This window comes from Colletotrichum siamense (assembly GCF_013390195.1).
Source record: "Colletotrichum siamense strain Cg363 chromosome Unknown KSG_Cg363_contig03, whole genome shotgun sequence".
NCBI classification, from domain to species: Eukaryota; Fungi; Ascomycota; class Sordariomycetes; order Glomerellales; family Glomerellaceae; genus Colletotrichum; species Colletotrichum siamense.
Window position 1 is genome coordinate 4,970,514 of NW_023501016.1, and position 24,384 is coordinate 4,994,897.

Consider the following 24,384-nt stretch of genomic DNA (forward strand, 5'->3'; position numbering starts at 1 on the left):
GATCACAGCACTTGCTTGTAGTGTTGCTTGGCGTCCGCCGTTCGGCGGCTTGGTCGGGTACCCTCAGTGGCTGTTCAAGCACCAAATGAGTGATGATAGCAACGGGATTGGTGTTATTGGGAACGCATCGTTCTGATGATGAGTGTCTCGAGATTAGCTTCGCCTCCAACCGGGGCGCTCGGTACTGTTGACACATACTGTTGATGACTGGTATTACTACCTGCATCGTCGATGCTGCTCAAGGATCCTACAAGAATCAAGTTTCAAGGACAGTTCAGCTGCTGCTTGACGAATCTTCCGTCGCGAGGTTTGAAATCCTATCAGAACCCTCGGTTCCATCAACAGAACTCCCTTAAGTGAGATGACTATACTGGGTAATTGTGTTTATATTGGCTGGGTCGTCTGGTAGAATTCATCCATTACTTGGAGTCTCGATTTGTTGCGACTCTGACGACACCTACAGAACGCTTCAAGACCTACTTGCTACTGGGTCTGCTAATTCTGCTTGGTCTTTTCAAAGAGGGCCATCATAACGCAAATAGTCAGGGTTGAATTATTCATTGCAGGCAGCAGGAGGCTGCGGTGACACTCGTCAACTACCATTCATCAAAACCTACTCCGATCAAAGTCGCCGCCCTCATGTATCCCACACGCTACGAAAAGCACCTCTCACTCTGGCTTCCTCCCGTAGATAGCGTAACTTAGGAGTGTTAGTCAGTGGAATCATGAGGGCAGAAAAGTACTCCAGGGATCGAGGGTAGCTTACATCGGCATGTATGCATGCATGCTCTTGTCTTTCAGTCCGTTCCGGACATCGACCAGGAAGGCCTGCACTTCCTCTTTCTTCCAGTTCAGCGCTCTGGTATAGGCAGCCATGGTCCAACCTTCAATTTCTTCAAGATTGTTGTGGAGTGACCAAGTGCCGATGAGTTTATGCTTCGGGTCTTTGGGCCACGAATTCATAGGCCACTTGTACTTGGTCATAACGATATCGACAAAGCCAACTTCCTTCATGACGTCGACTAAAGACGGAATGCTCTGAAACGGCCGGCCCAGAATTGCACATGCCTCTCTCAAAAGCTTACCGCTTGTTACAACGGCGGAGTCAGGTCTCAGCGTGTTGTCGTCTGACTGAAGCTGGCCACCGACCTCCAAAAGCTCGAAGTAGCCTCCGGGGGTAAGATTACTGAAAGATCCTGTAAACATCTTGTAATCATGATATGGTGCGGAATCTGAGTAACTTACTTGAAGGAGTTCTGGATGTATTTCTCCCAATTCGAAATGCTCGATGTCATGAATCGACTATGGATGTAGTCGAAGGGCTGGGTGTACGCCCATGGTTCTTCAACATCATCGACCTCAAATACTACGTTCGGTGGAATCCTGCGAAAGTTTCAGGTCATGTTCATGAGGATTTCCTGCGAGACAAACTTACTCCGCTGCTGGGGGAGAAAGGTCAACGCCAAGAACCTGTGTAAAGATGCGTTAGAGTAACAAACTCCATTGATCTAAGATCAAGCCGATCCTCAATTTACCTCTGCATTGGGGTGGGCATCTCCGAAGTCGATGGCCCACAGCCCAGTCCCAGTGCCTATTTCAAGCACACGGTTAACCTTGGAGTTCTCGTCGTTTGGCGGTGCCAGACCAAGCTTCCGGTCCAGAGTGAGGAGACAAAGCTCATGTTGGAGGTCTATCTCAATTTAATGTCAGCCAAATGACGAAATACACAACATCGTCATCGCATAGGGGCGCGTTAGAATCCCACCTAGTCTCTCGGTCTCCTTCTCGTCATTCGGATATTGATATTCTGTCATCTGTGAGCTTCAAAACACCACATCAATCACAAGCTTGGTTGACCTACTTCCTTCCTTGTACCGATGGTACGTTCGCCCATTCTCAAGTTGGAAGTTCCAAATGGAGCTAGCAATACTACTAGCAGTCTGCTGGGAAGAAGCAATACTCTACGTGAAGTGTCATTCAACAGCTTGAATGATCGTCAAATGCAGTGGGGTCGACTTACACCACCAAGCTCTGATGAGTCGTCTTCGGCGACCTGTGGAAGTTAAGCGCTGCTGATGGAATGCGGTAGCTATTCGTTGCCTGCAGATAATATTTACCTCAGCATCATCGACTATAAGTTGAGTCTCGTCAACATGACGAATATCGGTGTGTTCACGTCCTGCAGGAGTTACAATGTTGGGCGTGGACATTTTGACGTAGCGAGATGCTGCTTGCTTTCTATGAGCTTGGCGTTCAATCGAGGATAGCGAAGTCGGATAAAACATGCGATCAATTTGCTCTTTTTATCGATCTAGCTGATGCGGACTCATCTACCCCTCTTCTAAGATGACTTTCATGCACGCCAGAGGCAACAATGCACTTTGCCGCAAAATGCAACGATTTATTGCAGCTTCCCAAGCAGAACACCAAGTCCGACGTGTATCCGGACAGAATTGGACCCTTACCCGACGAAATTCTTTTATGACAAGCTCAGATTTAATTTCATTGGCTCATTGAACGAGGCGCGCTTAGCCAAGCTCGGGGAAACGATCTGTTGCGTGGGTTCGAGAAATGCTGTTGGATCTACATCCGTATTGAGATTGTCCGGGGACCAACAGAGGAATCTCGATCATACGATAGTAACCCGCTTTGCCGTAGCAAGCTGACGTCGCCTGTGCCGAAAGTAAAGAGACGCAAAGATACGCATGAGCAACGGTTCCCATGTCAGTTTGCTATACTTGATGGCACAATGGCGTGCGTTGAAGATCAAACGGAGAGATCGGGAGATAGGGCGAATAAGGTAATAGGGCGAATAAGGTAATAGGGGTTGTATGTTACCGCAGCTGCCTTTCTCACACAGGTGAGTACAAGTCATCTTTCCAGCCTTTCCTCTTTCGAAACCTGCCCACCTATTGCAGTACTTGCCATCTCCACTTGTTACACAACAAAGAGACTTGTATGGCATATCTCAAAACAAATTCATTTACATATCAATGCGGAATTGGCCTAGCCCTCACCTGGTGGTAATCATAGCGCATCCGCGATGTTAAGAGCTCATGCCGATATTCATACCCTTCCTTCAGAACCCGTTTCCATCGAAGTTTCCGCCGTTATCTTGTGTACTGCATGAGATGTCCTTCTTCACTACGGCTTTCTTCCATGAATGACATAACTTTGAAATGTCAGTAAGCAACTCGGCTGAAGCAGGGGCATTGCAGAAGACAGGGGAAAATACTCACATAGGCCACCATGCATGGATGGTCGTATCCTTCAGCTCCCTTCGCACGTCCACGAGGAACACCTGTACTTCCTCTTTCTTCCACCCAAGAGCCCTAGTGAAGGGCGCTATGGTCCAGCCTTCAATCCCATCTATACTGTTCTGATGTGCCCACATTCCCAGCGTCTTGTAGTGCGGGTCTTTAGGCCAGGTGTTTGACGGCCACTTCTCCTTCATGATGGAGACGTCGACAAAGCCGACTTCACGCATTACGTCGACGAGTGCCGGTATATCTTGGAAAGGTCGCCCGAGGATCTTGCAAGCCTCTTCCATGTACGTTACGCTCTTGATCATTGCCGCATCTGGCTTGAGGCTTCCGTCGTCACATCCGGGGAAGAGGTCAGTCTCCTGAAGCTCAAGATATCCGCCGGGCTCGAGGTTGCTGCGTAGCTTCGTAAGCAGATACTTTCATGCAGGTCACACCCAACGACGTACTCGAAGCAGTTCTGGATGTAGGTCTTCCAGTTGGCGACACTCGACGTCATCATCCGGCTATGAATGTAGTCAAACGGCCGACTGTATGTCCAAGGCTCATCGATGTCGTCGATCTCGAAAGAAACGTTAGGAGGCGCGCTGAAGTTGTTAACGACATGCCATCAAAGACATTCCAATGAAGGGTTGCAACATACTCAGCCTGAGGAGGGGAGAGGTCCACGCCAATGACCTGAATAATGACGTATCGATCAGCAAGTTCTTATTCACCGTGGGAGAGCGGCAAGCTTAACATACCTCAGCTTCAGGATGCAAGTCACCAAAGTCAATAGCCCAAAGTCCAGTCCCAGTTCCAACATCGAGGACGCGTTTGACCTTCGAACCCTCGTCGTTGGGCGGTGCCAGTCCCAGCCTGTCGTTCAGAGACAGGAAGAACAGCTCATGCTGCAGGTCTATAAAAGCTGTGAGTAAATATAACGAGGTCCATCTGGAATATGGTTACAAGCTAGAAAGGAGGAAAGCGAGAAACCAGGGCGACAGTACCGAGTCGTTCCGTTTCCCTATCATCATTGGGATAGTTGTATTCTTATTGTTGTCAGAACCTCACACCAAATCCGGTCTTTGGGGCGGGGGACTCACTTCCGTCCTTGTATTTGTGGTATGTTCGCCCATTCTCCAATCTGTAATTAAAGATGGACTCAGTAACACTTGTAGTCGAAGAAGCGATGCTCTGTGATACACTGTAAGTCTGAATGCGAAACTTGAACTATCCTCGCATAACATACTGCACCGAGATCCGAAGCTGCGTCGTCGGTGGCCTAGAGATAGGTTTGTCAGGTCGATCGTCTTGATCGTGATTTGCATGGTGAATCCATACCTCATCAGCAACAAGGGGAGTATCGTCAGCAGCTCGGTTGTCAGACTGCACATTCGGCGCAGGAGCCGATGTTTCGGTGGCTGCAGACATTACGGACGAATCAATGTTGCTTCAAACATACAGGCTTTCCCAATGTTCTATCAAGAAGGCGGAGTACAGAATCATGCGAGCGAGCGAATGCTGTCTATTTAATCTACGAACGCGGCGCAGTCTATACCCCTCTCCTTGGCCGAAAAGACACCCGTCTGTGTATGCAGGCTGGCGGCGAGTGTGGAAGACGTCGCGTTCTTGGACCCCAACTTCCTGAAGAAAGCGAAGGTCCGGCGATGTGTGGACTGAATCGGGCCATGATCCGAGGAAGGTCACCTGTTGCAGATTGTTGCCGGGCGCCATTGGCTAGAAACACCATGGGTCTGCGTAACCGAGACTGGCAACGCGCTCTGCTGCATATGCAAATCTCGTTGCCACCATTGACCAGCCAGTCTTGTCAGGTCAGAGAACACTGAGTCCGAATTGAGTCCTTCCGGGCCAAAAGAGCCGCTATGGGTCCGGCGGACGAACGGGGCCGGGTGCCGGTTTAGGGATATCCGGTCAAGGCCGAAATGTTGAGAGCAGAGCCACGATGGCCTACCTTGTGAAAGTTTACTTGGTTCTCCGACGCACACACACTTTGCTGGTTGTGTGAGGCGTAAGCACCTTGTCTGCACAAGAGCTCAGTAGGGTTCCAAATTCCACAACTTACACTAAGTTGCAAGCATAGAAAAGGTGTGAAAACGAAGATTATACCTCTCTGACGCAGTATTTTACCTTACTAAAAAGACTTTTCTTCTTTCGCTTTACGGTCTGAAAGTTTTCCTCCTCACCATCCAGCTTGACAGAACCAATACTGCCTGTCAGCTTGATACATCCTCTTCAACTCGAAAGAAGCTCCTCAGTCCACACGCTTCAAAGTCATGGCTCGAATTGTTTCTCCCAAAACCATCTATATCTCCCACGACGGTCGAGTCGTCGATCTAAGTGAGATCCCAGAGGGTGCAGGCAAGACGGCGGACGCTCCCAAGACCGAAGAAGAGTTTGTCATGATTGGTGATTTTTTCGACAACCACACTTCATCCACCAAGACTTCAAGCCCCTCCATCCATGAAGATGAGGAAGACGACCAGCAGAAGAAGGCCACCGAAGACAGTGACAACGACAGCGATGGCGATGAGACCATCGATGCCACCAAGACCCTCGCCCACAACCCATGGTCATCACTCGACCACGGCACCCGATGGGCGACCCCAAACTACCACCCGACAGCACCCAGCTGGGCAACCGTCATCTCTCGAGCCGTCTACATCCTGCTGTCTCCCTCGAAGTGGCGGACCATGTTGAACCACCTTCATCGCTTGGGTGATAATATCAGCATGTTTGACAGGGAGTGGCAGCACGAGGTGCTAAGAAACAACGTTCCCGAGCCCAGCCAGGAGCAGATGTTCCTCCGGGGCGTCTATGAGCACGCGCGCACGGTTCTAGACGCACAAGTCTCAAGCAAGCCAAAAGCGCAGGTCCTGAAGACCTTGTGGGCACAGAGGTATTCCAAGAGGTCCTTTGAGAATATCGCGGCGAAGGAACTTTTATATAGGATGTGGAACACATGCGACGATGCTTACACAAATCGCAAGAAGCGGGATCAGAGATCATTTACTGCTCCTGTGTATCGGGTTGAACGAGTGAGCCGAGGCGTTTATGTACAACACAACTAAAAACTTCTCAGTCAAGCTTTGTGTTAAGAAAGTTTTACGGCCCATCTATCAAGAGGGTACACAGTAGGATAAACACAGCAACAGCACTTCATCCAGTGCTTCGTCTAGTGAGGGGATCGCAGTCTAGTCAATCAAGTATTATCCCGAGAATCTGATAGCGTGATGGCATATTTGCCGTCGTGAAGAGTCTTATTTTCTGCTTTCAGCGTGATCGTGCCATCATGTGGACTTTGGTTTCTCCTCAGCCAACTCAGCGAAACCCTTTTCCTGGAGTTCCAATGAGCTGATATCAGGAACAAGTGGTGTCTCTGCTCCTTCTTGTGCCGCGACCTTGGCCTCACCAGCGATCACCCCCACCTCCGCCCCAGCATCGGAGCTACCGTCGCTGAAGTTCTGCCACGTGGACGGGTTGATCTTGCTAGGATTCGCCTCGCCCTTGAAATGGTACCCCCTCGCTCTCGGCCTGGTGCCGGTTCCTTGCGGCAGCTCCGCCTCGTAAGTGGCCACGAACTTTTCCGATACCTCCTCAAATTTATCGGAGCCCGCCTGCAGCGCCGCCCGGATGCCGGCGAAGAAGTTTGTCAGTACCTGGTGGTTGTGTATCTGCAAAAGAGTCCATCCAAGCATTTCCTTTGCGTTCAAGAGGTGGTGGACGAAAGCTCTGTGATGCGTCGTGCAGGCGTAGCATTGGCAGCCCTCCATCAGGGGTTCGAGCGCGGTCTCGTGGTCTGGTTGCCACATGTCGATACCGAGAGGTTGGATGCCACCGTCTGTCGGGGGGAAAGTGAAGGTGAGCGCCACACCGGCGTCGGAGATGGTGTTGAGGAATGGGACCGTCAGAATGTCTACTCCAAGAGAGACCTGGCGGAGGATAGCCTGCGGTGTCTCGGGAATGTGCAAGGACAACCGAGGCAGGTGGACCAAAGGCTTGTAGTTCTCCTCGATATCAGGCAACAGGTCAATGTCATAGATGGCCAGTCCTGAGAGCGAGTCGACAATGTCGTCTGCCAGATGGCTAAGGTGCTCCCATTGGATTTGGTACGGGACGGCAAGAACCGGCGCAAAGACCGAAACACCACGCTCCTTGAGCCTCTCCTGCCTCTTGGGACTCAGAAAGACGTCGGTCCACTCCTCAGTCCGTTCGGCCATGCGCACAAGCTTCTTAGACGGTGGCATGCTGCTCGTGTGGAATAGATCAGCGGGCCCAATGACGATATCGGGCCTGAGTGTCTCGACGGCGGCGGAATAATCATCAGTAGTGAGGTTCCGGAAGCCGGTCGAGGTGAAGATGGAGATGGTCTTGTTCCTGTTCCCTACTGGTGTTTTGATGGCCGGGTTTCGCCTTGGAGCTAGGACAGTTGCGATACTATCTGGCAAGCAGGTGAAGGCATGCAGCGGTCTCTGGTCCCCTGAAGGTATTGACAGTGCGGAAGGTTTCTTCTTCTCGATGACTGTGTTCAGTTAGCTTCGCGGTACATGCAGGATATCGGCGATAGACTTGCAGTCTTCGAGTGCCATGTAGGTTGCTCCAAAGGATGTGTGCTTTGCGAGGTTGTCGGGGGTGATGTGAGGGACAACACCTCGTGAGCCCGTCGCAATGTAGTTGGGCGTCTCGATGGGCCTTCGATTGGGGAGCACTAGCCTTCCCAGACGAGCTGCCGCCGCACCGTCGGCGGACTTCTTTAAGATATCGAAAATCATGTCGTCCTGTTTTCTCGCCCCGTTGCAGGTTGTAGCATCAGACATTTTGGCACATCACCAACTCCGATTTGCCAATGAGTCAACCTCAGAAGCTCAATGGCACTAGGTCTTTAAAGTCTTTGCTGAGACCTCTCGGAGCGTTTTTATCGTAACCAATGAATTTTTGAAGTATTTCGCTTCTCCGCGCCCAGATTTTGTGGACTACTTGCCAATATTCGTCGTTTCGGTAAATCGTCAGTTGTGGTGTTTCTAGCGCAATGAGTGAGAGAAAACAGACATGGCAGCCACACATGGAGTTCAAGCCACACGAGCTATCAGGGACGAGGCTTGGTCGATGTGGCTGGAGCTTCCCTGGCCAGGTGGGGCAAGTGGGCAAGAGATGGCAGCCGGGGTTTGGGGGAAAAGCTCGGGCGGATCCGAGTGAGGAGCTGCTGCAGGGGCAAAGCAACTCGGGCCATGGCAGACTCAACCAATCATGACACTTGACTCTTGTTACTTCGATTCACTCACGGCAGGGGGTTTCTTAGACTTTCCGGGGATTTTGAACTGGGTCTAGTTCCCCTGCTGCTTTATCCATCTTTGATGTCATAAGAGGTGCTCAGATTAACGGCTCGGCCGGCTTGCATAATCCGGTGCTTTATGAACGCCTTGACAAATAAGACGATCCTAGGAGAACAGTGCATCTGAACGCAATTCTTGGCAAAGCCCGGAGATTTAGATGCCTTATTTCACTTTCCAGCTATAATCGTCTTGATTACTATATCTTCAAAATGAATCAAACTAAAGGCAATTGGAGTTTAATCTCAACCCCAAAAACTTCGTTGTAAATGTCCATACATATACCTCTTCCTGGGCAACAGCTCAAATGGGCTCATCCCTAGGCTCAATGAGTACCTCGTTGACAGCAACATGCTCCGGTTGGCAGACCGCATAGACAATTGACGACGCAACATCCTCGGCATTCAAGACCTTGGCGCCCGAAGGCTCGCCGAACTTCTTAAGGGCCTCGGCGTCCGTAGACATGCTGAGCAGATCCGTAGCCACATTTCCGGGCTGGATCGAAGTCACCCGCAGACCTGTGCCTGCGGTCTCCAGACGCAGACTCTGCAGGGTGGCTTCGACAAAGAACTTGCTAGCAGAGTAGACACCGAGACCCGGGAACACCTTGCGGCCAGCGTCTGACGAAATGGCGACAATATGGCCCTTTCCGCGACCGAGCATGCCGGGCACAGTAGATGACAGGCAGTGCAAGAGACCCTTGCAGTTGACGTCGACCGTACGCTCCCACTCTTCGGTGTGGTTGTTGGCCATCATGGTGAAGTACATGACACCGGCGCAGCTGACGAGAATGTCAACCGGTCCAAGCTTCTCGGTCGCGGTCTGCATAAGCGACTCGACGTCTTCCCTCTTCGTGACGTCTGTCTTGTGAATGAGAACCTTGCCTCCAGTGCCGGCAAGCTTGGCCTTGACACCTTCCAAGGCCTCGGTGCGCCTTGCCGCGAGAGCGACGTGGGCGCCCTCCTTGGCGAGACCAGCTGCGACGGCTGCTCCGATGCCAGATGAAGCACCAGTGACTACGGCAACCTTGCCAGCAAGGCGGCCCACGTTAACTCTGGATGCCGCGCCGTTGACGTTGGCCCGACGCGGCGGTCTTGAAAGCCATCCTCTAGCGTAGAAGTGACGAGTGTAAGTCTCAAGCAGATGGCTATCGATCTTGGGACGATCCAGCTTGTACTTTGCCAGGACAGGCGCAGTGGCATCGTCCTTGAGGACAGTGACGGCCTGCAGAGTCTCGGCAGTGGGCATACCACCGCGAAGAATGTCAACGGTGAAAGGCACGTCACCAGCAGCTTTGGTGCCGAATCCTCTCTTCTTGGTCCAGAGCTCGACCCAGTCGTCCCATGGAATCTTGGTCGTTGTGTATCCAAGCTCCCGTAGGCTGTCAAAGATGTAGCTGGCCGAAATTGGGGCGGGATCGCCAAGGTGATAGACCAATTGGTTGGGGTCGGTATGGTTAGCGAGTGTTGTAATAGCAGCGCTCACATAGTCAACAGGGGTCATCTCTGCGAACCAGTTGTCGATGCCTGGTGCGGTCTTGAGCTGCAGAGACTCGACAATCAAGGCATTGAGCAAGTCCCAGGCGTTGGTAGAGCCTGTCTTGCTATGGCCACTGATTGTACCTGGGCGGTAGACTTTACAAGGCATGCCGCGGCGAGCAGCCTCGTAGACCAGCTTTTCGGCTACCCACTTCGTCTGTCCATAACCATCGATGAGCTTCTCGGGGACATCGTCAATGTCGACCATGGCGTCTTCGGACCATCCGGCCACAGACGGTGTCAAGACACCATTTGTGGAGATATGGTGCAGGGTGGCACCGCTCTTGGATGCGATACGCAAGATTTCTCTGGTGCCTCCAACGTTGGGGCTTCTCAAAGCAGCGTAGGGGTAAACCAAGTTGACAGTTGCAGCAGCGTGAATGATGACCTCAATTCGGGAGACGAGCTCGTCGTAGACGTCGGGTGCCAGACCGAGATGCTCTCGAGACAGATTGCCGGGCAGAATTTCCATTCTGTCAAGCATGGAGTCGTCCCAGATACCCAGATCGATGAGGTTCTTGCGGACTCTAGCCATACCTGCAGGCGCAGACTCCTCTGTCGGATCCGTGAAACGGACTAGGCAGATGATGTGCGCGGCGGTAGTCTCGATGAGTTGCTTGAGAAGGAAGGCTCCCAGGTAGCCGGTAGCGCCGGTAAGGAGCACCGTATCGGCATCATTCAGTTTGCGCATAGGAGTGCCGTTGGACTTGATGTCCTTGGGAAGCTCACAGTCAGCCCGGAGAACGGCGGGAAGATCAGACTGAACTGCGGCAGTGTGACCATCGCGGGCATCACGAATTGCCTTCAGGTGACCCTCCAGAGTCGGGTTGCCCGCAAGAGGAGCCAATGGAACGGGGAATCCGAACTCCTTGGTGAATCGATTTGCGAGGTCCGCCAGCACAAGAGAGTGACCGCCGATATCGAAGAAGTTGTGCTCTTCCGTGATGGCGGTTGCGGGCATGTTGAGGGAAGCAGCCCAAAGCTTCTTGACGGTCTCCATCTTGACCTTGGTATTTTGCTCCTTGTCTCCGTTGACGGCAACCTTGGGGGTTGGGGGTGGAGGCAAAGCCTTGAGGTCGACCTTGCCAGAGACTCCGTGGGTGGGAAGCTGCTCCAACTCAACCCAGAAAGTGGGGATCATGTACAGAGCCAAGTGCTCTGAGAGGATGCGCCTCGCGCCTGGGCTGTATCCAGACTCGTCAATAACGACATCTGCGCGGCCTCTCTTGTCTTCATTATCCCGCACCACATAAGCTACCAACTGCCTCTCGAGGCCGTCACCGTGAGAGGAGACAGCGCAATCGCGCACAGCCAGGTGCTTCACGACGGCATTTTCAACGGCACCGGGCTGAACGGTATAGCCACGCGTCTTGATCATGCCACCGGCTCTGCCAGTGATCTCCAACAACCCATTAGGAAGAATGCGGGCGAGATCCCCCGTCCGGTACATGCGGGCACCCTCCTTCTTGTCGAAGGGATCTGTGTGGAATGCCTTGGCTGTCGTCTCGGGCAGGTTCAGGTACCCACGTGCAAGGAGGTCTCCACCAACGTAAAGCTCGCCGCTGATGTTGTTGCCAACGCGGTTACCATCCTCATCCATGATGTAGATGTGCTCCGGATCCATAGGCGGCCCCACGGGGCAGACACGGGCCTCAAAGTCAATGAACGTGCTAATGTCTCCGGCCGCAACCTCGTGGGTCTCGCTGGCGCTGTAAACATTGAGCAGTTTGGTGTTGGGCAGAGCCTTCATTGCTCGACGGCACAAGTCGGTGGTGACAACTTCACCGTTGAGCCAGAGAGATCGCAACTCTGTCAGGCGGCTGCCCAAGTGCGGGTGACGAGACAGAACAGTAGCCAATAGAGTAGGTGTCATAAGAGTGTCTGTAATGCGCCGGGACTCAAGCAGGCTCACAAGAGCTGTCGGGTCATAGCTAGCACAGTCTGGAATGGCAAAGACCGTCGCGCCACGCAGAAGGGGCCGAAGCATTTCCCAGACAAAGAAAACATTGCAGGCCACCCTGTCGCCAGGTTGAAGGTCGCTGAGGCCAAATCTGAGGTCGTATGAGCGCACAGCAGCTCTGTGAGGGTTGGCGATGCCCTTAGGCTGGCCAGTTGTACCGCTCGAGTAGGACACAAATGCCAAACGCTCGAGATCATCGCTGGCGGGCAACGGAGAGAGTTCTGACTCCTTGTGTCCGTTGACGGCTGGCTGGCTAGGCTCGTCATAGGCGATGATGGGCACATCAGCCTTGATGTGGTCGACATGCTGTTTTTGAGTGATGACTACTGTCGGCTTCGCATCTTCAATCACATCGCGCAGCAACCCGGAAGGGTATGCCAGCTCGAGCACCAAAAAGGCCCCGCCTGCACGGAGAGCAGCCAGAGAAGCCACAACGTAGTCGGCACTCCGGTTCATGAGAATGCCGACGAGGTGGTCCCGGCCGACTCCATATTGCCGGCGCAAACGATCAGCGAGAGTCTGCGTTTCTTGGTCCAACTCAGCGTAGGTGAGGGTGCGAGTCTCATCCTCGAGAGCCACAGCATCTGGGGTGGCTTTGGCCTGCTGCTCAAAGAGGGCAGCGAGGTCCTTGTTGACGTCGAGAATAGGCATTATTACTGTTGGCAGGATATGTAGGGTATAAGGTAGGCCAAATGCAAGAAGATAAGGTAAGTATGAGGAAACGGTGGTCACTCCCGGGATACACGATAAGAGAAATAAGGAGGTAAATCAACAGACAGTGTGCCCAGGAATGGTGTAGCAAGGTTGCAAGTAGTGTAGAGGCAAAGATTTAGATTAAGCTCTAGGACTTTTATGAAGTGCCGGAAAGCTGCAGCGTTCAAAGGCTGGGAAGGAAATTGGTCACGAGACCAGGTTGCCAGAGCTTTTTTCCAACTTTAGTTACCTTGAGGGAAGGCGAGAATACCTGAATACAGAGGAAGATCCCGGGCAAAAAGCAAGTCAACAAAAAGGAAGGACATGGTGGAAGGTACCTAACTGCCTGGGTTGCTTGGCTTTCGCAAGTCCCCTACCCGCTAAGAAGTCCCTCAACAAGTCAGGGACCAACCAGCGAAGCACATGCAAATGCGATAGTTGTCACGAAGCGTTCATTCATCAGTATGGGGAGGCGAGAGCGGCCCATAACACCCACCTCCAGTGGGGGAGCGGCCAATCAGAAGCTAAGTGACAGAGTTGACCGGCTGGGTTAACTGGGTCAAGCTGGATGGAAGGCGAAAGAAACCCGGGGTGTCGGCGTCGTTACCGTGTCCCGGCCGACTCCAACGCAGAGAGCAGCGCGGGAAGGCGGTTGTCGCAGTTGTTCGGTACCCTAGGGCCGCCAGACGGGCTGAGCAGGCATCTGGACTACTCCGAACCTTACCCTAAGCAACTAGGCGACGTAGGATGCCTCAATTGGCCGGTCCAGGCCTGGTTATGCGGTAAAAGGGCGTAAGGGGGGCACTTGGGATGAAAGGCGGGCGAGGCTTTAACACATGCAAAAAAGTTGCAGACGATGTCGGTGACGAAAAAAGTTAACTCGCGTGGGGTCCATTGTTGTCTCTTGAGCATGGGTAATTTAAGCTGAGTTGCAATTGTCAAATTAAAGACAGAGTCAAGCACGAAATCGACCTTTCATGCGAAATGACTCGCTGGTTGTTGAGGAGCCCCGGTTGCGTGCTACCTCTGTGGCTTTGTTGCGGGCGAGTCTCGGTCCGGTGAGTGGCTGTAAGATGACATAATCCTGTCAGGGTGTGGCTTGTGATTGATGTGGCTGTAGGGGGCTCCGAGATCCGACCATCGGCTGTCGGTAAATTGAGGAACCTGGAAAGGAAACGTAAGGTACCGAAGCAGCGCCACCCACCCCTAAAGCAGCACTGGGAAAAAGATACGTACTGGGCGCGTTATCGCCGGAACCACTCTATCGCCACGCGAGACGCATGGACCAGTCGATGGCCCACCTGCCAAGTGAGACAGGGAACAGCTGGGGAGAAGTGCTTCGGCAGCGCGGGATCGACTGCTTCAGGACCAGGACCTGGATCACCTGGCCGGGTGCTGTGTGCTGCTGCGTTTCCTCACCTTAGCCACAGCTGTGCCATCCGTCGTTCAACCGTCCTTTCGTCTGATGTTTTTCTGAAGCCAAAGCGTTCGACGTCGTTCGCTCGATGGAGGCCAGCGAAACAATCGTTTCACGCCCGAGAGAACTCGTCATTTTTCTGCATCGCTTTGCATCGCATTGATACTACCGCACTCTCACCACTTGGCACGCTGGTATGCCTTCCCCCCGCTCCGATCTGACCGCAATGGGTGTAAATGCCGAGCCTTTTCCCTCGCTGACTGATCGTCATGGCGCAGCCGTCCTCGGATTTCCACGCTCCTAGCCCTTCGCCCCCCCGTCCGGTCCGGACCTGTTACGACTACATATCATCTCACTACCCCCACGCTCCCGACCCGCGAACACAATGGTCGATGGAAACCATTCAGAGAACGAGCCGCTCTTGAGTAACATGGAGCGACAACAGGCCGACGAGCCTGCGAACCGGACGAACCCGACCGACCATCCCGATGCGCCCCTCGAAGACAATCCACGCCGCGAGCTTGAAGTCGACGAGGACTCTGGACCATCGACTCCTAGATTCATGCAGGATGAGGGAGAATGGAAGCGCTGGAAGTGGGTGCCATACCCGGTCCGCCGAATCCTGAAGGCCACCGCGAAGTGGTCCAAGGGCCCACAGAATCCCAGGGACTACAAGATCAAGCCCATTCTCCCCCAGGTTCAAGAGTTTCCTCTCGTTCTGGTTGAGAAGTACTTGAAGACGTTCAAGCATCGTGTCGGCATTGTGTTTCTTTATGTTGCCATCTGGATAATCACATTCGCTCTGGTCAAGAGGAGTGAGACGTTTGCGACCGAGATTGAGGGCTGGGGAGCACCCCAGCAGATTGGATGCGGCGCGACTTACTGGGGGCGAGGGAACAAGTGCGGCCTCAATGGCGCCGATTGCCGTCCCTTCAACGGCAGCGGATTTCCCTTCAGGTGTTCGGCCAACTGCAAAGGCTACATGGTTCTAAACCCGAGAGCGGTCGGTGACCAGGAAATCGTGTACCAGTCGTTCGTCATCGGCGGACCGGCCAACGATACTAGCCAGCCCGTCTACCGCGGCGATTCCTTCCTATGCGGTGCTGCTATCCATGCTGGCGTGGTCAGCAACGAGAATGGAGGCTGTGGAGTGGTTCGTCTCGTTGGAAAGCAACAAGACTACATCAGCACCGAACGAAACGACATTGAGAGCATCAGTTTCGACTCGTACTTCCCGCTGTCATTCACTTTCGAGCCGAATGTGCAATGCAAGGCCCGCGATCTGCGGTGGAACCTCTTAGCTGTTTCGGTCGTTTTCACTGCCATCCTTTCCATCTTTACGGCTTCACCAGCGCTGTTCTTCTTTTCGGTCTTCACCGGCATCTTCTGGCACGTTGGACTGGCCTCAGACCCGCCGAATCACTACTCCGTGGCTGACCTGGTCTCCAACATTATCGGAAAGTTCCTTCCGGCAATGTTCTGCGCCTGGGTCATGTACGACAAGATGGGTATTAGGCGCACTCTTTTCGGCCTGACGGCTCAGATTGAGAAAACCATTCTTTGGCTCGGCGGATGCTGGGTCGGTGCTCTCACCAACTACACGTTCACATGGATTCCAATCCAAAGACTGAACGCCCACGACTTGCAACAGCAACCTGGCGCCAAAGCCGCATTGGCCATCATCATCATTGTCCTTGTCGTTATCATCGTCAAACAGGTGTGGTATTTTAGACAAGAAGGCCGGCTCATCAAGTACCTAAAGCTATACTTGCTCTTCCTTGGTGGAATCATCGTATGTCTCGTCCTTCCGGACTTGAGTCTGCGCATCCATCATTACATTCTCGCCTTGCTTTTACTGCCCGGCACAAGCATGCAGACTCGCCCTTCGCTACTTTATCAGGGCCTTTTGGTGGGTCTTTTTATCAACGGTATCGCTCGCTGGGGATTCGACGCCGTCCTCCAAACACCCGCCGCGCTGCAAGGAGACGCGCAGCATGGATCAGCACTTCCCAACATTCTCCCGCCCGTTATCGATCTTGCTCGAAGCACGTGGAGCATCAATTTCACGTGGACCGTCCCCTCAGGCGCTCTTTATGATGGAATCAGTGTTCTTGTCAACGATGTTGAGCGCTTCCGCACGTACTTTGACGACACGCCCGTTCAGAATAGCTTCCAATGGACACGCGACAGCAACCTTGGAATGAACGAATACTTCCGCTTTGGATACATGGAAGGCAGCGAGAGTTATGATTTTACTAAAGCCGGCATCTGGAACGCCGAGGGCAAATGGATAGACATGAAGGAGGGTCCTTCCATGGTGCGGAGTCGAAGCTTAGTAGAAGAGGAAGAGAGGATACCGCGGTGGTAATTATATAACGTGAGAAGCACACTTATACTAGATGTATAGTCAACAAGATCATTTGATTGGATCATGAAACCGGCCTACGGAGCCGATACTGAAGCATCATATGTCCTCGGCAAACATGAGCGAGAATTTCGTTGGAATTACTATGGTATCTTTGAATAGCAAGGAGATCAACGCGGTTTCACATCTCGCGGAATCTAGGCGCCAGGGGTGCGGCGGCACAGGGGTCGGCCACGCTCGAGGGTGTTGGGGTCACACGTCAAGCGGCTGTCCTCAATGCAGGTCAATTGTGCGCCGCCTGGTTTCGTAAGTGTCAGCATGTCCCGAGTTCCCTCTCTATTTGGCTTCCTAGAAAGTGCAAACTCACAGTTGTTGATGCTGTCAGGCACGCAGCGGCCGGTCTGGCCGTTGACGTTGCAGACGTCCTGCTTCAAGCTCGTGTTGGCGACGCAGCAGGCGCCATTCGGGACGGGGCGGTTGTCGTTGGCGCCCTGGCGCTCCATGAGGAGGGTATCGCGGCGGACGGCGGCCATGGCGGGGTCCTCGACAGCGGCGGCAGCAACGCCGTGGGCGGCGGCGAAGGCCATCACGATGGTCTGGAGGGAGAACTTCATCTTGACTCAAGGTATGGAGAATTTGGGTATATGCGTGTTGGTGGGTGTCGGAAAGACTGTGGCCGGGTTTGTCGAGCGCGAGAGCAAAAGAAGGATGTGTGTAAGTAAAGAATGTCCGACCGGCGGCAGAGAAGCAGAAGAGACTGAACAGTTGAGATGAGAGGCCTAACGAGACAAGTCATCCAGAGGGGCGGGAACGGTAAGGTTATATATAAGCGTCCGGAGTAGTCCTCTCCATCTGAGCTCGAACCCCGGCTTTCACGATGCGTCAATTGGCTTGGTGCAATCAGAGGCGAAGTGACCGAACCCATCGGACCCCAATACTACACGATCCCCATGATCAACCGGAGGGATGAGGGAGTTTCGGGAGGGCAGACTTGCTGCACTCCCCCAGCTGAAAGAAGAGCTGAGGTAAAGGAGGAGGCGGTGACATGGGACGGCCGTCGACGACCTGAATCACGGCCGTCTGAGGTTCACCTCGTCACCAGCAAAAAAAGTCTAAGCCCTGTCATTATCCAAGAGCGAAAGCCAAAAGGGGACGTGGATGAGACGAACATGGGTAAGGGGAGGCTCTGTCCTGGGACATGCAAGAGGGCCTTTTGGGTTTAGATTGGTGCTTCCAGGAGTCGTGATGCGACGATGTTGGTGGGGAATTCGTCTGGAGAGGTGAAACCGCGGACAGGGGTATCGCTTCCTCACGACCCTCACATTTTCGGAGCGGAACCGAAGGCTGTGTGAGTTGGGCTAGGCTTCTTTTGTATTTCAGCGACGAATTCGAGGAAAACATGGGGTAAGGTACTCTGAAAAGAGCTCATGCGATCGGTTCTCGGACGTGGTTGGTGGGCTTTGCTCTTGAGGGGAGAGGAGGGTACGGTGTCCGAAGGATGGTAAGCTCGAGGTCTCGGCAGAGTCGGCATCCCGCAACAGTGACAGCTTGGGAGCGGGCGGATCTTTTCTTAGCATGGCTCAAGCAATTTGAATCAAAGAGGCACTTGTTTCCCAAAACCTTTGGAATATTCTGGACCATCCCCCCGGAAAGATCTGCCGAGGGTTTCTGCTGTCAGCATACGACGTGCCCGGGAGACGGCTTCGGTTGTGGGGATCACCACGGCTCGGTGACGATCACGGCTGAGATGATCTCCGTCTGATCTTGCTATGGAAGCTGAACGTTTTCTCGGGGAGCTCTGCCGTCGTCGTCGTTGTTTCTATGGTCATTTCTGTTGTTGTCAATTCAAGAAGTGCGGAGCTGCCTGATCTTGGCACCTAGATGAGCTCAGTCATAATGCTAAGTAGGATTTCATTGCCGGTCATATTTGAAGATGAACATGGACTTGGAAGTGAATGTGGTGTTGAATTGGATCTTGAATTGCTGAGATACTTAATCACAATCTTCAATCCCCGACTAACACGGAGTGTATTCGTGAGAGACGTGCAAAACTACTGGGTGACAGTGGAGTTAATGGCATGAGTTTCTGAAGCTCGGTGATATTCTATTTCACCTCAGTGAAGGTCATCACAGAGACGTATCAAATATTTTCCATAGAAACGGGAATGTATTAATTAAAATCTTCCAGTATCTAAAAGAAAGAGAATAAGAGTAGACACTCCAGGGCGTCGAGAAACCAAGCTCTCTTAAACACCCCTCGGCCAACTTTCTGATCATCAATCATCAAATCTACTCCTCATCCTCAACCGCGTCAGCCGGCGCGGCCTCGACAACCTTGTTCGCAGTCTTCTTGGGCTTGGGAGCGGTCTTGGCAGCGCCGGCAGTGCCACCACCAGCAGCCTTGACGGAGGCGTCGACGACATCACCGGCCTTCTTCGCGACGGCGTCGTCCTTGGGGACGTCGGAGGCGGTCGGGTTGTCGGTGGAGGCGTTGAACTTGAGCGAGGTCGCCGTCTTGCCCTTGTTGGCCTGGTCGTCGGCGATGTTCTTGTTCAGCTTCTTGGTCTCCTCCTCCAGCTTGGCCGTCACGTTCTGGCCCTGCGCCTGCTGGGCTTGCAGCTGCATGACGGTGGCGGTGAGCTTGAGGACCTTGTTCTGGATCTTGGCGCGCTGTTTGTTGTCGTGTTAGTCGCATATTCTGAGACTCTCATAACAAAGTAAGCCGGGTGGGAAACAAACCTGAAGAGCAAGAGCATCTTCACCAGGGGTGGTCTCGGCGATCTTGGTGTTGTAAGCGCCGCGCTCGGCCTGGTTGGCAATCTTGTTGACGTTGTTGAGGAAGGTGATGTCCGCCTTGTCAACCTGGGTAAGGTCCGTGGGCAGGCCGCTCAACTTCTTGAGGGCATCCTCCTTGGCAGTGCCGGCGGTGCCTCCGCTGATGGAGAGCTCGTCAAAAGTCTTGGCCGTGAAGACTGGGGCGCGCTTCTGGATCTTGCCGGCGCTGCTGCTGTCCTTGGTGGGGGCAGCAGAGGCAACGGCAGCGAGGGCGGCGAGGACGATGGAGAACTTCATCTTGAGTTTGTTTGTAAAAGAAGGTGGTTATAAAAGTAGGTTTTAATTAAAAACGATTGTTGAGCGAGAGACGATGGTTTGGTGAGAAGGAATTGAAACGACAGCACAGCTGTGGGAAGTAGAGAATAAGACTCGAAGACTAAAGATTGAAGATGAGATGGAGAGAGGAACAAAACGTGGTACAGACGCGGGAGTCTTGGCCGATCTTATAGATCTTTCCGAGCATCTCGGACCAGCGTCTTTACACATTCCAACTCGACAGATCCATGGGAAAGCACTGACAGGACGAACCTTCGGCGCCGCCGTACCGGAGCCGTCTGCCTCCGTGTTGGTCGGTGATTAGGCTTTCGACGATACGATGGGGATGGTGAGGGGCCATACGGGCAGATTAAGGCGCGCGGGTTGGTTTCAGAGTGAGGTGATTACTTATTCTCTACGCGCGTGTGTACAAACATAGCAACACTCAGAAAAATAAAGGGTAGCATTAGAGAAAGGCGTACGAGAACCGTAGAGCCGCCTCGTGGTCGTGGGTCCAGCTAGACGGTAAAGATGCCGGTCGACTTCAAGGGCCTACCCTGGCGCGGCCGGGGCTGAGCCTCATGCTGTCCCCCTCCCCATTGAGCAGGTAGGTCTTGGCTGCGCCGTCTCATGATGCGACGACGAAGTTGGGTGTTGGCTCGAGTCAGCGGCGAACCGGTCTTTGCAGAGTCTGCAGAGGGAAACTGGTGGAAGGAGAGCAGGTTATGAAAGGCAGAAAAACTCAAATTTGAGACGAGTTTTACTGATGTTTTTGACAGCCTGAACCTTGAGGAATGATGGGACCGTTGGGCAGAGTCAGTGTTGAGAGGGACGCGTAGGCTTTCTCTCACTGATCCGGACTGTCAAAGCCTCGGTCTCGGTCGATGATGCCGGATCCTTTAACCATGAAAGCCATGTGAGAGTGTGCGATGAGTGAGAGACAGACAGAGGGAGGTAGGAGTGAAGCCGCCGAGAGCTGTCAAGCCTAACCCCCCGCAGATCGACCGGCGATAGATTGTAAGCTTACGATACCCATATTACATGCTCGTGGGCCCAAAACGTTCAGTGGGCTAAGATCAGCCCTGCGGTGATTGAGGAAAGCAATTTATCGCACATGGTGGTGTTTGAAGCTCGACTTTGCGTTGGAGAAAAGTGGGGTCAAAAGTCAGTTCTCTCGCTTTCGTTCATACGTCAAACCTCTCCACTTGGAGATAACTTCATCTTACTCGGCTTGGCATTCAGTCAAGTGAACATCTCCCGAGTAACTCACTCATCCACACTTTTCACAAAATCCCTACGACTCGAGACTTTTCAAAAATAGGAGACGTCAACGACTCAGCCGTCTCTCACAAAACCCCCCATCAGGAAAGAAGACGCCGAACACCACCATCATGCCCCCACGGATCCCGACCCCGGAGGACTTCGCTCCAATCCAGCAAGTCCTACCCCTGACCCTAGCCTTCCCAAACCCGCCAGAGTCCACAACAGCCATCCTTATCCTCTTCCACGGCCTGGGAGATTCCGAAGCCCCCTTCGCCTCCTTCGCCCGCGCAATGTCCCTCCCCGGCGTTCTCGCAATCTCCGTCCGCGGGCCCTCCCCGCTGCCTCCATCCATGCTGCCCGACTTGCCCCAGCAGTCCTCCTCCTCCTCCCCGACAGGCCACTTCCACTGGGGCGACGACCTGACCTTCGACCCCGCCACGGACGACATCTCCCCGGATCCGGGATTCACCAAAGCCGCAAACCTAGTCACAGAGAAGCTTATCCGCGAGACGCTCATCGGCCGCTGTGGCTGGGAGCTGAGCGACATAATACTCTTTGGCTTCGGGCAGGGTGGATCTCTCGCGCTGGGCCTTGCTTCGCAGCTTCGACTGGGCCCCAAGGTCGTCGACGTGACGGACGGCGGCCAGAAGGCAGGGAAGGGTGTGGACGAGGGCACCCTCAAGGGCGTGCTCTCCATCGGCGGGCCCCTGCCCCATTCCATGATCCCGACGGTTAGTACGCGCGGCAAGTCGAAGACGAAAGCCTGCCTGGTCCAGCTTGACGATGACGCTTTTGATGAAGTGAAGGAAGAGTTTCTTGACGTCAGGGTGGTAAGGTGGAAGCGAAAAGACGTGGCGATGCCCCGGGACCGCGAGGAGATGTTTCCTCTGATGAAGTTCTTCGCCGAGTGTCTGAAGAGTGGTTGGTAGACTGCAGCATACTTGTCAACGGAAACGCTCAGGACGGAATGTGTCTACGCTCAACATGCACAGCGAATTAGACAGCGATTGTGCAAGTTCATGTGTTTCCCCACCATCATCGCCAACAGGTTTGCAAGAGTTGGGTTATATTCAAGGAGACAACGTATGAAAACATGGGTTCTGGGGCTGCTGAATGGCCCCAGTAAAGCATGTGCAGCAGCCGAATGACACAACTGCATAATCGACGAGCTGAGGACGAAGGACCCTGGGCTTCACCCGGCAGACCCAAGCTGATGGTTAGAGACCGTAACATGGATCACTCCCCTTAAAGGACATGTCTGCCTTACGACTGAAGAAGGTTGCATGGAAAGCTCCTAAGCCTCTCAAGGAGGAGATGGAGCGAACTGCCTGGACGAGTAGGATGTGGTATTCAATACTACCAGTCGAGGAATCCTAAGGCTAGCGGTGGATACCATAATTACAAAGAATACTGGAACGTCCTCCTATCTCCGTTTTCCCCTGCATCATCTGCTACTTTGGCAGCAGGAATGCCTCATTATCCCTCATGCGAGTCCCTCGATAGACTTCGTCGCCCAAAGAGGATTCGATGACGCCAATTAAGGCATGGGCGAGTTCTCGTTGCCTTTCCTGACATCAGAGTCATTTGGCATGGTATGGTTCCTCGGGTCGCCCTGGGACACCTTCACGGTTGGATCATCATGGACACTGTGAGGCACTGTTGGCCCCCTTCCGATGACCTGAAGGTCGCTGCTCAGGCGGTGCGGTGCCGGCTGATACGCTCTAGGCATCGCCACAGTCTCATCATCGTGAACGGTGTGAGGCTTCGTTGGGGGTTCGGAAGCGACCACTGGATCATGACTGAGCCGATGGTCGTAGCCGTAATCAGCTACTTTGACAGCAGGATCTTCATGGACGCTGTGAGGTGGAGCGGCGGCTGCGACTTTGACAGCAGGATCTTCATGCACGCTGTGAGGTGAAGCAGCGGCTGCGACCTTGGCCTTTGGATCTTGATTGATCCTGTGAGCTTCTGGCTGGCGAGCCACCTGGGTAACAGGGTCTTCGTGAATAGTGTGCAGGCGCACTTCCTGGGCCGTGCCAAGGACGGGATCGTCGTGGACGCTGTGGAACAGGGGGTTAAGTCCAGCCGGAGCTATTGGATCACGGGCGAGTCGGTGAGATGCAGATGGCTTGTCAACCACAACATTAGGATCTTGTGATCCCAACACAGGGCTTCTCAGAACATCCGGCGATCTTGCAGGAGTATCTTGGCGATTCTCGCGTAGGCAGTTGTTTTCTTTGGGGTCCTCGAGAAGTTCTTCGACAATGCTGATCACGGAAGGAGTCCGGTGTCGTACAGGTGGGCTGTTGAGCGGATTCCGCCGAATTACACGAGGTATCGACGTTTCCGGCGACTCAGAGATGACAGGCAGGCTCCTCATCCCGGGCATCTCCATTTGAGGCGGTGGTATGTAGGGGGTCATCACAGGCTTGAACCGGCGGGGTGACCCCATGGGCGGTTTCGGGAAAGGATGCTTGTCGAGCTCTCTGCAGAGCTTCTCTCGCATAGTAACTTCCTGGTGATTTATATTGATGGTCCTCGTTCTTTCGGAACCTGCGGCATGACGGTCTAGTTTTTCGCTGCCTTTGATGACATAGTGTTCTCGAATCGCGAGGCGTTGAGCCTGAGCCATGGCTGCAGCACCGGATCCTGCATTGATTAGCTTCGTGAAAGGTGACTTCTTCGGGAGATGGACTTACCGCGGCTGCACGTGTAGTCTAGACATACGGAATGGCAAAAGCCTACATCTGACGGAGCAAAAGGGTCTTCCGAGTAGGCAATCCGGTCCAACATTTCTTCCGTCTTCGCGTACGCCATGCCAGCACAGCACCAGTAGTATTCCAATGATGGATACCACTTGTTCACGTCGGTGGATTCGGCTAGCCAGGTATCGGACAAAACAAGCTGTAGAGTTCGACCCTCTCTGGTCTGCAGTAAGGGATCATTTCTGTGACGAAAGACAACAGCTCTCATCGTCTCAACCGTTTCGCTTTGTCTTTGAGCCCCGGCCATTTTGGGCTTGTCCTCGCTGTGGTCTCCTGCAAGCTTTTCGTGGACCACAGTGTGTTCCGAAGAACCAACTCGAGAAGCGGTGCGAGAAACAGCCCGAGAAGCAGGACGAGAACTGCCTCGGGGGGCGGGATCCAGGTTATTGTAGCCATGGTCCACGCTGGGAATTGGCGACCCGATGGGGAAGCTCATTCTTCCAGCGAGAAGGAAGAATGGCAAGTGAATGAATGGGACTTGTTGTGTCCGGTAAAGGATGACGAGCGATGGATATCAAAAGTGTAGCTGAAGATACTGATGGCTGGAAATTGAGCTGGTCGAAAATGGACGTGACGTTGGATGATTCTCGCAGAGATCTAGATGGAGGAGAGACATCAGTTATGATTAGGCGTAATGACGGTATGAGCAGTCCCACGGGTGGCAGGTGCCCAAGCTCGATTAACTTGGCATCACTTCGGC

General features: G+C 53.4%; 10 protein-coding genes across 10 annotated transcripts; 3 read left to right on the forward strand and 7 right to left on the reverse strand.

Annotated features, from left to right (window-relative positions):
- Positions 1-669: 669 nt before the first annotated feature.
- Positions 670-2,210, reverse strand: tdiE-4 (putative methyltransferase tdiE; the record flags this gene model as incomplete). Its single annotated transcript, XM_036637142.1, has 9 exons — positions 670-700; positions 767-1,186; positions 1,246-1,383; positions 1,436-1,470; positions 1,536-1,690; positions 1,766-1,807; positions 1,862-1,961; positions 2,021-2,053; positions 2,118-2,210. The coding sequence occupies 9 exons, from the start codon at positions 2,208-2,210 to the stop codon at positions 670-672; spliced, it is 1,047 nt and encodes a 348-aa protein (XP_036497395.1).
- Positions 2,211-3,235: 1,025 nt separating this feature from the next.
- Positions 3,236-4,676, reverse strand: CGCS363_v005294 (Secondary metabolism regulator LAE1; the record flags this gene model as incomplete). Its single annotated transcript, XM_036637143.1, has 7 exons — positions 3,236-3,659; positions 3,713-3,850; positions 3,907-3,941; positions 4,007-4,161; positions 4,349-4,439; positions 4,495-4,527; positions 4,587-4,676. 7 exons carry the CDS (start codon positions 4,674-4,676, stop codon positions 3,236-3,238), a joined length of 966 nt encoding a protein of 321 aa, XP_036497388.1.
- An 863-nt stretch (positions 4,677-5,539) lies between these two features.
- On the forward strand, positions 5,540-6,334 carry CGCS363_v005295 (uncharacterized protein; the record flags this gene model as incomplete). The annotated part of the gene is made up of 1 exon (XM_036637144.1): positions 5,540-6,334. The coding sequence occupies one exon, from the start codon at positions 5,540-5,542 to the stop codon at positions 6,332-6,334; it is 795 nt and encodes a 264-aa protein (XP_036497389.1).
- Positions 6,335-6,553: 219 nt separating this feature from the next.
- On the reverse strand, positions 6,554-8,080 carry CGCS363_v005296 (Queuine tRNA-ribosyltransferase accessory subunit 2; the record flags this gene model as incomplete). The annotated part of the gene is made up of 2 exons (XM_036637145.1): positions 6,554-7,785; positions 7,915-8,080. The coding sequence occupies 2 exons, from the start codon at positions 8,078-8,080 to the stop codon at positions 6,554-6,556; spliced, it is 1,398 nt and encodes a 465-aa protein (XP_036497390.1).
- Positions 8,081-8,896: 816 nt separating this feature from the next.
- lgrD (Linear gramicidin synthase subunit D) lies at positions 8,897-12,742 on the reverse strand (the record flags this gene model as incomplete). Its single annotated transcript, XM_036637146.1, has 1 exon — positions 8,897-12,742. One exon carries the CDS (start codon positions 12,740-12,742, stop codon positions 8,897-8,899), a length of 3,846 nt encoding a protein of 1,281 aa, XP_036497391.1.
- A 1,844-nt stretch (positions 12,743-14,586) lies between these two features.
- On the forward strand, positions 14,587-16,569 carry CGCS363_v005298 (Uncharacterized protein; the record flags this gene model as incomplete). The annotated part of the gene is made up of 1 exon (XM_036637147.1): positions 14,587-16,569. One exon carries the CDS (start codon positions 14,587-14,589, stop codon positions 16,567-16,569), a length of 1,983 nt encoding a protein of 660 aa, XP_036497386.1.
- A 194-nt stretch (positions 16,570-16,763) lies between these two features.
- On the reverse strand, positions 16,764-17,180 carry CGCS363_v005299 (uncharacterized protein; the record flags this gene model as incomplete). The annotated part of the gene is made up of 2 exons (XM_036637148.1): positions 16,764-16,864; positions 16,934-17,180. 2 exons carry the CDS (start codon positions 17,178-17,180, stop codon positions 16,764-16,766), a joined length of 348 nt encoding a protein of 115 aa, XP_036497387.1.
- Positions 17,181-18,855: 1,675 nt separating this feature from the next.
- Positions 18,856-19,638, reverse strand: CGCS363_v005300 (uncharacterized protein; the record flags this gene model as incomplete). The annotated part of the gene is made up of 2 exons (XM_036637149.1): positions 18,856-19,236; positions 19,306-19,638. 2 exons carry the CDS (start codon positions 19,636-19,638, stop codon positions 18,856-18,858), a joined length of 714 nt encoding a protein of 237 aa, XP_036497793.1.
- A 1,409-nt stretch (positions 19,639-21,047) lies between these two features.
- On the forward strand, positions 21,048-21,848 carry CGCS363_v005301 (putative hydrolase; the record flags this gene model as incomplete). The annotated part of the gene is made up of 1 exon (XM_036637150.1): positions 21,048-21,848. One exon carries the CDS (start codon positions 21,048-21,050, stop codon positions 21,846-21,848), a length of 801 nt encoding a protein of 266 aa, XP_036497083.1.
- Positions 21,849-22,456: 608 nt separating this feature from the next.
- CGCS363_v005302 (uncharacterized protein) lies at positions 22,457-23,931 on the reverse strand (the record flags this gene model as incomplete). The annotated part of the gene is made up of 2 exons (XM_036637151.1): positions 22,457-23,568; positions 23,619-23,931. 2 exons carry the CDS (start codon positions 23,929-23,931, stop codon positions 22,457-22,459), a joined length of 1,425 nt encoding a protein of 474 aa, XP_036497791.1.
- Between the last annotated feature and the right edge of the window lie 453 nt (positions 23,932-24,384).